At 40.0% G+C, this 16,779-nt stretch overlaps 1 protein-coding gene across 1 annotated transcript; it reads left to right on the top strand.

The window, feature by feature from the left end:
• Positions 1–4,780: 4,780 nt before the first annotated feature.
• LOC145957481 (uncharacterized) lies at positions 4,781–7,357 on the top strand. The gene is made up of 2 exons (XM_083073746.1): positions 4,781–5,128; positions 5,192–7,357. The coding sequence occupies exons 1-2, from the start codon at positions 4,781–4,783 to the stop codon at positions 7,355–7,357; spliced, it is 2,514 nt and encodes an 837-aa protein (XP_082929872.1).
• Positions 7,358–16,779: the final 9,422 nt, after the last annotated feature.

Raw genomic sequence — 16,779 nt, 5'->3', positions numbered from 1 at the left:
TTGTGGTGTTCAGGCGGCGTGTCCCGTAGAGTTAACGGCGGTACAAGATGGTGACAGATTATCGCTTGAGGGGAGGTTTGTTGGGATTCATCCCAAGTCCCACGAGGAGATCACGAGACATGTGGTCCTTGGTCTGAGGGGAGGTTTGTTGGGATTCATCCCAAGTCCCACATCGGTAAAATGAAGGAACATTTGCTAGTTTATAAGTGTCCACCATTCCACATAGTATGAGGCCTTTTGGGAAGGAGCCCAAAAACAATCTTCCTGATATTGTGGTGTTCAGGCGGCGTGTCCCGTAGAGTTAACGGCGGTACAAGATGGTGACGGATTATCGCTTGAGGGGAGGAGATCACGAGACATGTGGTCCTTGGTCTGAGGGGAGGTTTGTTGGGATTCATCCCAAGTCCCACATCGGTAAAATGAAGGAACATTGGCTAGTTTATAAGTGTCCACCATTCCACATAGTATGAGGCCTTTTGGGAAGGAGCCCAAAAACAAAACCGTGCGGGCTTGGGCCCAAAGCGGACAATATCATACTATGGTGGTGGAAAAGGTGGACTAGCGGGCCCTACAGATTTTGCTCTCAGTTTCCACCCGAATAAGTTTAGAAGAACTTGTTCTGTTACGTAACTAAAACCTAGCCCGTGAACCTCAACGTCACTTACAGCACTCACATCAAGCAAGATGTAACAGATTTTGATCAGGGGTGCCATTTCTGCTTTTGGACTCTAGCCACTAATTCAGTGTCAACGTTAAACACAAATTCTTATGCGCTGGCACTCATGGACTAATACATTCACACAATCAATGAATTCAATTTCAAATATTATAAAATATAAAACTACATCATATCTCACTCATAAAGTATGATTGATTAGGTGGTCAAGAGTTTTCCACATAAAGTGACAAAGAGCAATATAACTTATTCCACATCTTTGAATACAAGTTACAAATATTTTTAGCGTTTCTCTTATGAAAATAAAAAATTATTTTTGATAAAAAATTTTAAAAATTCTTTTAAAACTATATTAAACAGAGCTACTATGCAAAATGATAATTATAATGGCTTTTTTTAAAAAGTATATATACCTTGAGTGTGATCAAGCTGCATAACAGCTGGCTGCAAAAGTTTTCTTTTTTGTTTTTAAATTAGTATTTCCTAACTAAAGGTCAAAAGCTAATATTTTTAAGAATTAAGATCCATTTAAAGAGTTGATTTCTTCTGACAAATATTTTTCACAAATGAGCTTTCATAATTTGGCTGTGAAACACACTACTCCAAACAAATATATTAAGAAAAATTCAAATTTTATATTTATTAGAAATGATATAAGTAAAAGGGGTACTACAACTGCCTTAGAGGAATGGTAGGGTTTTAGTGATTATGAAAGTGATACAAGAAGTACTATAAACTCATTTACAATAGAGCAAAACAGATAGCTATCATATAATATGTCCCCTATTTCTCTACATTGCTCGCACTATAATTTACATCCCATTGTTTTTGTCATGACATAACATATTTGTGCGATTCATGGAGTCTCACAAAACTTGCCTATGCAAGAATTGTGCAATTCATCTCTAGGTCGCGATCGATTCTTGCGATTTAGATTCGATTCATAATGTGATTCAAACAACAAAATGATTCGCACCAATTCGTATCGCCAATTGCTCGATTCACATGGAATTATACGTATTGTAAATCGTACAATACTTACAACATGGAATAATATATAACTTATTAAAGTGATAGCGTTTACAAGTGATAATTTGTCGATTGTCGAACAACTGCAAAATCTTCATCATCACTAAACAACCGAAATACTTGGTCAATTGATGCCTGCAAACGTCTCTAACCCATTAAATTAGAGCTAAACAAGTTTTAATTAACGTCCTCTAAATTTAATGTTAACAATCTAGAAAAAAAAAACTGCTAAAATAAATATTAATGATTTGTTAATTTTTTTTGTCATATTTTTAACATCGGTCTTAAGATAATAATGTTAACAAAACCATAATAATGATATTGACCATATACACAACTTGAGATTTACACATTCAAATAATTAATTACCCTATCATTACAATCTACTTGTTAATAAGGTAAATATAAATAAAGGGTGTTGGAATGTGATTTTTTTTTTATTTCGTTATTTAAAATTGCAAGGATAATGTAAAATAAATAAGGTATAAATATATTATTAGTCAAGCAAGTTATCATATATAATTCAAGCACACTTCTGTAGGTCTCACGCATTGTTTTAAATTGCAGTCATAATATTATTGTTGCAGTGTTGCGATCCGCAATTACAGTGTAATTTTAAATTATTTTAAATTCTATAATTTATCTGTAATATAACTGTAACACAATCATAATAGATATGCAACATCATTTTATTTTATTTTTTGTGTGAGAATACATATATAGATTCAAATTTTAATATTCAATTTTAATAAATTTGGTCACATGAGATATTAAGGGGAAAAAAAAGACAATTAATAAGAGTGGGTTGGAATATAGGGATGTGCATGATATATTTTAAAAAAGGGAGAAAGAAATTTTGAGTTCAAAAGTTAAAAAAAGAAAGAAAGAGATATAATTATTTATTTATATTCACACAAATATATAATAATTTTATAACGCAAGAATGATCGCAATCCACATTACAGTAGATAACGCAATCACAACTGCTGCAATTTAGAACCATGGTCTCACGTTTTACTGAGAAAGAAAGGGGAAGTTTAGATGCTAGTTATATAGCTGCTGAGACAGCAAATATATATAGAGAAATTTTATGGTACCCATCTTATTTGAGAGGGTACCGGTACAGTTTTTTATATTTTATATTTTTAGTAATTTATTTAAATAATATTTATAATATTTTATCCTTTCAATTTTTAAATTATTTAATCATTTTATTTTTATTTTATATATTCTAATTTATTTGTAATAATATTATTATATATTTAAATAGTTTAATTTTAATAATTTTTTAAGTATATTTTTATCTTTTCACTTAAAATTTTTGAATTTTTATATTTTAATTTTAATAATTTTTTAAGTATATTTTTTGTCTTTTTATCTTAAATTTTTGAATTTCTATATTGTAATTTTGATAACTTTTTATTTCTACTATTTATTAATTTTTTCTTTTTCTTTAATATTTTATAATATTATTGAAAACTTATAATTTTAATCTTTATAATTTTATCTTACTTTTTATTTTATAAGTATAATTTAGATTATTTATTTTATAAATAAATTAATTTTTTTAAAAAAATTTTATGAATTTACATAGAAAAATGTATTGAAACCCTTCCATCTTTGAGGGTACCGTAGCAACTCCCGTATAAGTAGTTGCAGTTGTATTCGTATTTTATTGCTTTCATTTCTCCTGAATTTTCTGATTCTATCGTTTGCAACTCATATATATATAACGAAAATATATATCCTATAAAACTTTATTTTTTGTGTGCAAATGTTATTCTATTTCAATTTTTGTGAGAGGGTTGGTCTTACGTGTACAGGAGAGTCGCACATGTGCAGGAGACCAATCTCCATGCAAGGACAATGACATATATAATAAAAAATGATGAAGATACACATATAAAAGGTGTTGAATTATGTTAGACTTATTTATTTTATATATATATATATATATATATATATATATATATATATATATATATTTATTTATTTATTTATGTAGAGTAGACTCTGTGATTTCAATTAGCACTTAAGACTTGTTTGTACCTAATTAAGCTAGATGTTTCTGAAAGTCTCTTTCACCCGCATGAACACATGCATTATGATATTGTCTCTTCTGCTTCTCAACCTTCTTTGCGCTTGCTCTTCATACACTATGATACTTTGTGTCACAGTTAATTGGCATAATGTAATGAGAATAAATGTGTTATAGAAAAAAAGAAAAAAAAAAACTGTTTTATTTAATGTATAGGAGAAAGTAAACAGACAAATGAATAAATTAAATGAATATTATTTCTGTACTCTTATCCCTATTTCCCTGTGGCTAGATTTTACACGCCTTTGTGTCAAGTCTTGGGTAATTAATATTCTTTTTGCCTATGAAAATTAATAAAAGGAATAGAAGGGAGAAAAAGGTGGTCACGACAAAGTTCCAATTTATACACTATTTATTTTGTACCGGAAGGTCCTTATCGGTCACGTTGACCAACACGTGCCGTTCTGTCAGACACCTACGCCATGATGTCGGAAACATCGGTCCAGCCAACGTCCGGGACGAATGTTACTAACGGCTCGGCATAAGACCGAGCCGGAGAGTCCCCCGTAGGACAGGATAGCTAGACAACTGTTGATCAACCCGATTAATAATAGCGCCCCATCCTTTACCTATCGGATCGGCGAAATACCGTACCGATAGGTGAAGAGCGGTTATTAATCATGATTAGCAGGTAAGCGCATGGTTAAGTTAGTAAGTAAGTAATTAACATCGTATTACCTAATTTAGTAAACACCTGAAAAAGCCCACAATGCTCAGGCCCACGTCAGGCACTATAAATAGGTCACACATAACGAGGTATGTCACTGTTCATTTTTTACCCTAGATATTCGTGCATATACTGACTTGAGCGTTGGAGTACCCTTTGCAGGTACCTCCCCCATCCCTTGGAGATATCGTTGGAGCTCTTATTCGGTCCCCTCTCACCCAGAAGAAAAGGAGTGTGTCCTTAGACAGGTACATTTTGGCGCCCACCGTGGGGCCGAACCGAGAGCTATTCCGAGATTATTATTGAAAGAATGGTGAAGACGAGAAAGAATAACGTTGAAGAACACCAGTCCGAGGACGAGCATCAGTCAGGAGCCGAGACGACAGAAGAGACAAACTTGAACAGTATGATGCGACAGATGAAAGAGGATATGGCCGCTATGAAGCAACAGCGGGAGAGAGATGCGGCCGAAATGGCTGCGCTACGGGCGGAAAATGCCACCCTCAAAAACCAATACCGCGATCCTACATGGAAGCCCTCCGAGACAACCCACACTCAAGGGTCGTTCCATTCGCATGGCCAGCACACCTCGGTCCCTTACACTTCTGTTGCCCCTGCCGCCCACGCCTCGGCCAGCCGACCAATACAGCCCATGCCGGCAGGATCACACCGACATCCCTTTACACCCAATATCATGCAGTCCGCCCTCCTTGACAACTAGAAGTCCTTGTCTCTCGACAAGTACGACGGAACCACCGATCCAGATGAACATGTTGACGTGTTCTTGACTCAGGTCACATTAAGCACCACTGATGACGCCGCCCTGTGCCGAATTTTCCCGACGTCGCTAAAAGGACGAGCGTTGAGCTGGTTCACTCGGCTCCCGGCCAATTCGATCGACTCATTCGGCACCTTAGCCTCTCAGTTTACCATCCAGTTCGCTACAAGCCGACCACACCAGTTAACTTCTCTATCACTAGTCACCATCCGCCAGGAGAAAAAGGAGTCTCTCCGGACGTTCATGAGCCGATTCAACAAGGCGGCATTAGAGATCAGGGACCTCAACCCAGACGTCGCCTTACACCATCTAACCACCGCGTTGAAGCCGGGTCCCTTTGCCAACAGTATTTGTAAAAAGCCACCAGCAAACATGGATGACCTTCGGCGCAGGGCCGACAAGTATATGCAGATGGAAGAACTAGCCGAGTTTCGCAACCAAGCCAGAGCAGAAGTGGTGAGCAAGACAGAAAAGCCAATAGAAAACAATTTTCGCGGTCGTCCAAAGGAACTCGTACCCCGCGAGCGGCCACCCCGTGGTCCGAAGTATACACAGTACACACCACTGAACACCAGCCGGTCAGCAGTACTAGAACAAGCATTGGCTTCGAAAGTGCTGACTATCCCGAAGAGAGCATCGACCCCTCCCCGAGCCGACACAACCAAATCCTGCAGATTTCACCGCAATCGTGGGCATTCAACTGACGAATGTTCAGCCTTGAAAGACAAAATTGAAGATTTAATCAAGCAAGGACAGTTGCAAGGTTTTGTGAACCGTCCCGACCGGCCCCGACACGGCGAACAATCACAGAGACGTGACCATTCCGAACACCGCAGAGCAGAAACGCGCTCGTATAGAGAGCGCAGTCGGTCACGGGATAGGCATGAAGAACAACAAGCAACACAGCCACGGCGAGTTATTAACACCATTGCTGGCGGATTTGCTGGCGGGGGCTCATCTTCGTCGGCACAACGAAGACACCTGCGAGCTGTCCGACACGTGCACGCCGTGGAAACAAACCGTTGCCGTTTGCCAACCATTACCTTCACAGAGGCCGACTTCAAGGGAATCGACCCAGATCAGGACGATCCGATGGTGATCAGCGTTGAAATTCACAATTGCATCGTCCGTAAGACATTGGTTGATCAAGGAAGTTCAGCGGACATACTATATTGGAATACGTTCAAGCAGTTGGGAATTCCAGAGTCCGAACTGGTCCCTTACGATGAACCTTTGGTGGGATTCTCTGGTGAACGAGTCAAGACAAAAGGATTTATCAAGTTATCAACACGATTTGGGTTCGAAGGGGCGGAATACCGAGACATCTCGGTTAAATACGTGGTCGTTCATGCGAGCACCTCCTATAACATTCTGCTCGGTCGGCCATCCTTGAATCGGCTCGGAGCAATCGTGTCTACTCCTCATTTAGCTATGAAGTTTCCTGCACAGTCAGGACGGGTTATCACGGTGCACGCCGATCAAAAAACTGCACGCGAATGCTACTTTGCCAGCTTGCGGCTACCGAAAGTGCAAGACGAAACGATCAAAGAGCCACAGAAAGTCCACTCGGTAACCCAACAGTCCTCCATAGACCTCGACCCCCGAATCGGGCACGACGAAAGGGTCGAGCCTATTGAAGAGAGACAACCACTCCAAGTTGGAACCCTTGATACCCAACTGACTTATTTGGGAACTGTTCTGACGGAACAAGAGAAAGCAGCCATCGGACAGGTAATACTTGATAACCGAGATCTATTTGCATGGCACCCCTCCGATATCCCGGGTATCGATCCAGAGTTCTTGTGCCATAAGCTCTCAATTAGTAGGGAGGCAAGGCCGATCGCCCAGCGGCGTCGGAAGACCGGAGAGGAGAAGAAGGCGGCAATCGATGCTGAGGTAGCCAAATTGTTAGAAGCACAGTTTATACGGGAGATCCACTACACGACGTGGTTGGCTAATGTGGTCATGGTCCGAAAGCCGAACGGGAAATGGCGTATGTGTACCGATTACACAAACTTGAATAAAGCTTGCCCGAAAGACGCCTACCCGTTGCCCAATATTGATCGTCTCGTAGATGGGGCGTCTGGCCACCGTTTCCTATCCTTATAACCAAATTCGCATGCACCCTCACGATGAAGACAAAACAGCATTCATCACCGAGACAGCCAACTATTGCTACCGTGTAATGCCGTTCGGTCTGAAGAACGCCGGTGCCTCATATCAGCGTCTGATGAATAAAATTTTCCAGAGTCAAATTGGTCAGTGCCTCGAAGTGTATGTTGATGACATGGTCGTCAAATCTGATGAAGTTTCTGCCCATGTACGCCACCTGGCCGAGGTATTCCAAGCGCTCAGACAACACCAAATGAGGCTGAACCCCGAAAAATGTGCGTTCGGTGTATCAGGTGGAAAATTCTTGGGATTCATGTTGTCTAGCCGGGGCATCGAGGCAAACCCAGACAAATGCCAAGCCATACTGGAGATGAAGAGTCCCACCACTCTCAAAGATGTACAAAAGCTGGCAGGGCGGCTAACTTCGCTTTCACGGTTCCTTCCTCGGCTTGCCGAGATATCTCAACCTATCCTCGCCCTGCTGAAGAAAGCAAAGCAATTTACATGGACTCATGAATGTGAAGAAGCGTTCCAACAGTTTAAGCATCGCCTAAGTTCACCTCCCATACTGTCCAAACCTACTGCCGGCTCCGACATGGTCATTTACCTTGCCGTGTCGGGACATTCAGTTAGTGCTGTTTTAATACAGGAACAGAGGGATCAAAGGCCGATATATTTCACCAGTCGAACACTGCAAGAAGCCGAGAAGCGTTACCAGTTAATTGAAAAGGTAGCTCTAGCGCTCGTCTACACGGCTCGCAGGCTCAGGCAATACTTCCAGAGTCATAGGGTGGTTGTCCGAACCGACTGCCCGATTGCGAAAGTTCTTCGTAAACCGGAAATCGCGGGCAGGATGATGGCCTGGTCGGTCGAACTCTCAGAGTTTGACATATCGTTCGAGCCGAGAGGACCCATCAAATCACAGCATTTGGCCGACTTCGTCAATGAGCTTACCCCAGCAGGTAGTTTTCACGACGAGCCGTGGACAATGCATGTCGACGGCTCATCCAATGCGCAGGGAAGCGGAGCGGGAATAATTCTAGCCAGCCCTTCGGGCATCACGGTCGAACAGTCACTCCGGTTCGGTTTTCGGGCATCTAATAACCAAGCCGAGTACGAAGCACTCCTGGCCGGTATGAGACTAGCAGCCGAGATGGGTGTGACAAGGGTCGTATGCTGTACCGATTCAAAGATCGTGGCCAAACAGGTCAACGACAATTTTCAAATTAAGGATGCTAATTTGTTGCAGTATTACCACCTCTTCCAGAAGCTCAAAGAGGAGTTCACTGACGTGCAAATCCGACACGTTCCCAGGAGCACCAATGAACGAGCCGATCAGTTGGCTCGGCTTGCTAGTAGTCGAAAACCAGGACAGCTGAGAACAACCATTCACCTAGAAATCCCTGCCCCAAGTGTGGCGATCGAGTGCATGGCGGCCGATATTGACACACCGAACTGGATGACTCCTATTTGGAACTACATCCTCCAACAAGAGTTGCCCACCGATCCGAAGGAGGCAAAAAAGCTTCGCACTCAGGCCGCTCGGTACTCCATAGTGGCTAACGACCTCTACAAGCGAGGATTCTCCACTCCGTTGCTCAAGTGCATTGATAACTCGCAGGCGGATTATGTGATGCGGGAAGTTCATGAAGGTATCTGTGGGTCCCATTCCGGAGGCCGTACCCTAGCTGCAAAAGTGTCACGAGCCGGTTATTATTGGCCAACTCTGAAAGGGGATTGCGCTGAGTTCGTCAAACGTTGCATACAATGTCAGCGACATGGAAACCTCATCCATGCCTCCGCCACCGAGCTGCACAGCATCAACTCTCCATGGCCGTTTGCCTTATGGGGCATTGATGTACTTGGCCCGTTCCCCGTGGCAAAGGGACAGGTTAAGTTCCTCCTCGTGGCAGTAGATTACTTCACAAAGTGGATTGAGGCCGAGCCGCTCGCCTGCATCTCCGCTGCTAACGTCCAAAAGTTTGTATGGAAGAACATCATCACCCGTTTTGGCATCCCATATGCCATCATCTCCGATAACGGCTTGCAATTTACAGACAAAAAGTTCAACTCATTCCTCGAAAACCTTGGCATTCGGCACAGATTTACATCGGTGGAGCACCCTCAGTCAAACGGCCAAGCCGAAGCAGCCAACAAGGTTATCCTGACTGAATTAAAAAGAAGACTCGGCTCGGCAAAAGGAGTGTGGGCCGATGAATTGCCAGAGGTTCTCTGGGCGTACCGGTGTACACCACAATCCACTAATAGAGAAACACCCTTCCGCCTCACATACGGCACTGATGCGATGATTCCGGTTGAGGTTGGAGAACCATCTTTCCGGCGACAAAGCTTTCAGGAGGAATCTAACGACGACGCACTCCGAGCCGAACTCGATGTCCTCGAGGAAGTGCGGGACAAGGCACAGGTGGTGGCCGAGGCATGCAAACAGCGAATGACTCGGCGCTTTAATTCCAATCTAAAGCCAAGAACTTTTCACGAGGGCGACCTTGTGTGGCGTGCAACGGGGGCAGCCAGGCGAAACTCTTCTGAAGGAAAGCTCTCTGCCAATTGGGATGGACCATTCCGGATACGACATGCACTCCACAATGGGGCCTACAAGCTAGAAGAGCTGTCCGGCAAGGTTATTCCAAGAACATGGAATTCTACCCACCTAAAGACATACTACAGTTAAATTCGAATTTGTAATCCTCGAACTATGTAATTGTATCGCGGTGCACTCTTTTCCTTGACTGATCTTTTTCCCTCTTGTAAAAATGTGAAAAGAGGTTTTTGATTAGCAAGGTTTTTAACGAGGCACCTTCTTATCAATGAAGATACATCTCCCTCTTAATTATCTCCACTTATTTCTTCAAGTCTTCCCTCCCGAGAAGTCTCTCGGCCAAGGATGTGGCTTAAATCTAATTACAAGTCTTCCCTCCCGAGAAGTCTCTCGGCCAAGGATGTGGCTTAAATCTAATTACAAGTCTTCCCTCCCGAGAAGTCTCTCGGCCAAGGACGTGGCTTAAATAAATTACAAGTCTTCCCTCCCGAGAAGTCTCTCGGCCAAGGACGCGGCTTAAATAAATAATTATAAGTCTTCCCTCCCGAGAAGTCTCTCGGCCAAGGACGTGGCTTAAATAAATAATTACAAGTCTTCCCTCCGAGAAGTCTCTCGGCCAAGGACGCGGCTTAAATAAATAATTATAAGTCTTCCCTCCCGAGAAGTCTCTCGGCCAAGGACGTGGCTTAAATAAATAATTATAAGTCTTCCCTCCCGAGAAGTCTCTCGGCCAAGGACGTGGCTTAAATAAATAATTATAAGTCTTCCCTCCCGAGAAGTCTTTCAGTTACGAATTTAACAGAATTACCCAAATATTGCGAGAATTTAAATTTCATTCAAAAGGCCCTAAAAGGCCTAGAAGTACATGCAAGGGGGGGCGCTATCGGCCCAGCATTACAAAATAAAAATTTTAAGACACGACCTCAGGCTCTCCCTGGTTCGCATCATCCTCGGCAGCGGGCTCCTCGTAAGCCGTCTCCTCCTCATTCGGCCTGGCGGGCCGCTCTGGGGCCTCAACATCGGCCTCTTGATCCGGCGGGATCGAGCTTAAGTCCACCAACTTCCCCTGAAAGAAGTCCTTCGTCATATCCAGTTGAAAGTCAGGGGGGAAGTCACCAAAGTAGCTAGCTTGCCGAGCAGCTTGGGCAAAGCCAGCCTCATGCTGGGACAAGAGCTTGTCGCGAGCCTTCTCCCTGAAGGAACCAAAAGATATTTTCTCGGCCTCCAGTTCCTTTTGAAGCAGGGTAGCCTTCTCAGTTTAATTTTTCAAAGACGTCTCCAAGCGCTGGACCTTTAAGGTGAGATCGTCAACCGCACGCCCTCGGCGGTCAACCTCGGCCTGGAACTTGCCGTTAGACGTTTGAGCATCGGTCAACGCCGTCAGCGTCTCTCGCAGCGACTTCTCCTGCTCAGCTAGTTGACGGCGAAGTCCATCAGCCTCCCCATTCGGTTCCATGACGATGCTTTGAGCCAAAGCCACAGCCCGAACTTGGAACTCACAGAAGAAGTTCCACTTCTGCGCCGAACTCATCCGGCCCAGAGCTGCCTGCCCAGCCTCAGAAGTCAAGTCTTGGCTTAGGAAATCCTGCGCGTTCACATTACTGGCCAAGAAGTTTGGTCCAACCAAGCTCTCCGGGGCATTGGGATTGGCTAGCCGCTGCTGCTTGGCTTGGCGGCTCTCCTCCACAACCCTCCCTTCAGTAGGCTTTCTTTTTTCGGGCTGCCGAGAGGAACCCTTGCCCCCTTTCTTGGGATTGGAGGGTTGCCCTGCTCCGCTCGGTCGTGGAGCCGGTTGATTCACACCTGCACGCGTCTCGGTCGGAGTCTTGTTTCCTGTGACCCCTGCCACTCGGCTCCCGATCAGATTGCGGATATTCAAGTCATGGTCAAAGTTCGCCATAATACCTGCACATCATTAGTCAAAATCAATGGTAACGCAGGAATTTAAACAAACAAAAGTTACTATACCGATTAGTTCCTCGGTGACGTTGGCCGATTCGAATAATCGGACCAGGGGACGACACGGTAATGGCCGTGGCAATTTCTCCAAAATATCCAAGCTCCGCCTTTCCTCCGGCGACATTCGAGATTTCGATACGGTATCGTACTTTCTCGGCCTTCGGGTCCAATACAGGGGAAAGACCGAGTTCCCCTCATCGTCAAAAAAGTATTTACTCCCCGTCTCGGGTCGAATCATCACCTTTATAAAACCCACTTTAAATTTTTTGTAAGAAGTGGTGAATGGCTGAAGCAAGCAATCAATGTGCCGAATCAATGACAACCACTTCGCCTTCTTCGTCGGCCGAGAGGAGTAGTAATATAAAAATAAATGTGGAGTAGGTTGGAGGCCAAGAGCTAAGCACAACCGTCTAAATCCTTGCATTGCCGCCCAGGTGTTAGGATGGACCTGAGACGGCGCCACGTTCAGAAGACGAAGTATACCCGAAAAATAGTTATCAAAGGGGAGGGATATCTTCAAATCCCGAAACATATAGTCATACACATAAAAGAACGGGTATTTGGATGACCCCTGGTCTAGATAAACAAAATCCGGATTAGGAACCCCATCACCTCGGCATGGCTGGAAAAAGATAGCAGACGGCTCCTCGTCTTCGGGAAAATTTAAAAATTTCATTGCCGATACGAAGTTAACAAGTGATTTCTTGGTCGTATACCGGGAGTACACACTACCAACTTCCCCGTGTACCCATGAAAATCCAGGCGTCGATACGGGAGGAAAGCTTCTTGATGAACCTCCACCCCCACTTGGACGGTCATCAGAACCTATAGCCGAGGCGGAGCCACTTCCACTAACGCTCTGGGCCCGCTCAGATCCAGAAAAGGACTCGGTGCGATCTCCATTAGAGGCCGAAGCTGAGGCAGCGTCCCGGACCGGAGATATTCTCCGCCTTGATTCCCCTTCGTCACCGGAGGAGTCGACATGAACAATATTTAAATTTGCCATTACGTACCTGAATGCTAAATTTCAGATCTTCTTTTGACGAGCACTCGAACGCTGATTTACTAATTCGGATCCGGAGATAATGAGTGTGCACGTATGTGGAGCCCCCTCTTCATGCCTATTTATAGACCCCGCAGGTTGCACATTCAAACGTCGCAGCCTTAGGAAACCGTTGGATCCATTTAATCCAACGATCCTCAATACGCAACCCCTCGTATGCTCCATCTAAGCCCAACGGACACAACCTTTGGCGTTCCACACTTAATGCGAACCCTAGCACGCGCTATTCCACGCACAATGATGGCAACCCTTGACATCCCATCAGCAGTTGTAGCCCCTCACGCGTAATTAATGTCTGTCAGTTATGCACCAGAGAAATTAATGCTTGTCAGCTACGCACCAGAGAGGTACTTTAATCATAACCCCTCACATTCCTGAATCTTTCATCGTATCCCAATCGGAACAATTAACCCTTTGCGTCGCTTCCCTCCTCAAGGCTGGGGGGCTTGTTTACCGGAAGGTCCCTATCGGTCACGTTGACCAACACGTGCCGTTCTGTCAGACACCTACGCCATGATGTCGGAAACATCGGTCCAGCCAACGTCCGGGACGAATGTTACTAACGGCTCGGCATAAGACCGAGCCGGAGAGTCCCCCATAGGACAGGATAGCTAGACAACTGTTGATCAACCCGATTAATAATAGCGCCCCATCCTTTACCTATCGGATCGGCGAAATACCGTACCGATAGGTGAAGAGCGGTTATTAATCATGATTAGCAGGTAAGCGCATGGTTAAGTTAGTAAGTAAGTAATTAACATCGTATTACCTAATTTAGTAAACACCTGAAAAAGCCCACAATGCTCAGGCCCACGTCAGGCACTATAAATAGGTCACACATAACGAGGTATGTCACTGTTCATTTTTTACCCTAGATATTCGTGCATATACTGACTTGAGCGTTGGAGTACCCTTTGCAGGTACCTCCCCCATCCCTTGGAGATATCGTTGGAGCTCTTATTCGGTCCCCTCTCACCCAGAAGAAAAGGAGTGTGTCCTTAGACAGGTACATATTTATATAATAACTATGAATGCACTTTGTCTGATTTCACGTTTATTTTATTTTTATCATTTTCTTTACTGCTTAGAATTAACATATATATATATATATATATATATATATATATATATATATATATTCTTCTGCGGTGGTGGTACGATAGTTAATCAAGTCATTTTACTCCTATTAATTAGGACAAGAGATTCACTTGATTTTTCTCATGTTTTATATAAATACAGAACAAAATAAATAAGTACATATTTACATGATAAATTAACATGTGTATGGTGATAATTAAAACTTGTAAATATAATAATATTATCATTATTAGGTAGTGATAGTATCTTGTATCACTACAAGAAAAATGTTGATTTCCGAAGGAAATTTCCGATGGAAATTGCTAAATTTTTGACGAATTTTTCTTTTTCTGACGGATTTTCGACGGATTTCAATCCGTCAGAAAAAGTGGCATCAGAAAAACAAATTTGTCGAAAATAATTTTTTTCGATGAAAATTTTTGACGGATTTTTCCGTCGGAAAATATCCATCGGAAATTCTGTCGGAAAAATCGACAGAAAAATTTGTTGGAAATTTCTGATCTTCCGACGGAAATTTCCGTCAAAAATTATAATTTTTTTTAATTTTAATAAATTTATTAATGTAACAAGCCTCATATTTGGTCTCTCAAGGGTTCTATTTCACAATATTTCACTGTTTAGCGTGTTTTATCCTTACTTGTGCAATTTCTGGGAAACTTTCCAGGAGGTCACCCATCCCAGTACTACTCCAGGTCAAGCACGCTTAACTCTGAAGTTCTGATGAGTAGGCTACCGAAATGTATATGTATGTTGTCAGTATAATTTATACAAATTAATTCATTTAAGTCATCCTTAAATATACAATTTCATATTTGTACTATAATAATAATATATAATAATTTTATATTACAAATAATAATAATAATAATAATATATTTATTTATTCTTTATTTATATGTATTTACTTTTATAATTAACATCTACTTATTTCTATTTAAAATTATAATTTAAATTATTTAATTTTATAATTTATAATGATAATATAATTTATAAAATTATAAATATTTATTTATTACATACTTATAAATTAAATTTTAATGTTTTAAATAAATTATTAATTAATTTAATATATTTATTTACCTTAAATCAAACATATAAAATTCAAAAAATGTATTTATCTTTTTTTTTCTTTTTTTAATTATCAACTATTAATAAAATACTAAAATATGAACACTTTGATTACCTTTCAGTTGTTGTTCAATTTTAACAAAATTTGATATACACGTATAAAGTGATATGAACTTTCAATTTAACAGTTGGATTTACAAAATTCACATTTAATATAAAGTTATTGAGCGACATAATACTTAGTAAAAGTTACACCAGTATAATTATAACCCCCTATATTATATATATATATATATATATATATATATGTGTGTGTGTGTGTGTGTGTGTATGTATATACATATATATACAGGGACGGATGCACGTTTGGAATAGTGGGACAGTTGCCCCTACTACTATTTGACATATACATAATTTTTTATCTAAAAAAATAATATATTTTAAAAAATAAAAATTATATTCTAAAAAAATAAATATATAGATTCAGAAAAATGTTTATTTATTTGATATTTGTCAAATTTTTGAAGAAAATTAATTCTCATGTGATAAAAAAAATTTCTTAATAATGAATTAATTTTTGAAAAAAGTTTAACTATAATATATATGTATATATATATATATATGTCTTAATTTTATTTATTGTATACGTTGATTGAAAAAATCAAAATAGTAAAATAGTATACATTGATTAAAAAAATCAAAATAAGAAAAATCAGAAGATTTATGTTCCATTTAGAATTGTTATTATAAGATATATTTTAAAATAAATTATCATCTAAAAATATATATTAGATATTAAAAACATATTTATATCATAAATAAATTAAACTTTATTCTTATAAAATTTAATATATTTATTTTTATATTTTTAATAGTGTTAAATTATTATAAAATAAGTCTTTATGATTGTAGTTCTACCCAAATATTTAAAAAATGTTTAGATAAATAAGTCATACTTAAAATATATATTTTTAAAAAAGTTAGGTTCAAACCAACTAAATTATAATAAAATATAGTGTGACCTAATTTATTTTCATCTTTAATACTAATCGTAGATATAAAAAACTTGTAATAAATAATTATAATATATATTTATACCTTTAAAAGATATATTAAATTTTTAATACTACAAATATATATAAAAATTAAAAATAATAAATTAAAAATAAGAAATTAAAATAAAAAATTAAAAATAAGATTTAAAAATAATAATTAAAAATAAGAAATTTCCGACGGAAATATAAATCCGTTAGAAATTTATTTTTCCGTCAGAAATTTCCGACGGATTTATATTTCCGTCAGAAATTTTCGATGGAAAATTTTCGATGAAAAATTTCGTTAGAAATTTCCGACGAAAATATAAATCTGTCAGAAATTTCCGACGGATCCATATCCGTCGGAAATTTTCCGTCAAAAATTTACATTTTTCTTGTAATGTATATTATAGTATAATCAAATATATTTTTTATTATTAACGATGAAAAACATATATAGTTTATTAAAGGCTAAATAGTTTATAAAAGAAATACACACAAATGAAGTTTAATAATAAAATAAATATTACCATAATAAAATAAAATAAATACTAGTCACATAATAAATAAATAGTTTAAAAAGGGTTTGGAAGCTATATGAACATCTTTTGTATTTTTTAAAAGTTTTATTTTTAAA

Source organism: Cajanus cajan, chromosome 4 (genome assembly GCF_000230855.2).
Source record: "Cajanus cajan strain Asha chromosome 4, NIPB_CcT2T_4, whole genome shotgun sequence".
Classification (NCBI taxonomy): Eukaryota; Viridiplantae; Streptophyta; class Magnoliopsida; order Fabales; family Fabaceae; genus Cajanus; species Cajanus cajan.
The sequence above is the reverse complement of the archived record's forward strand: the minus strand, read 5'-3'. Positions and strand labels throughout refer to the sequence as shown.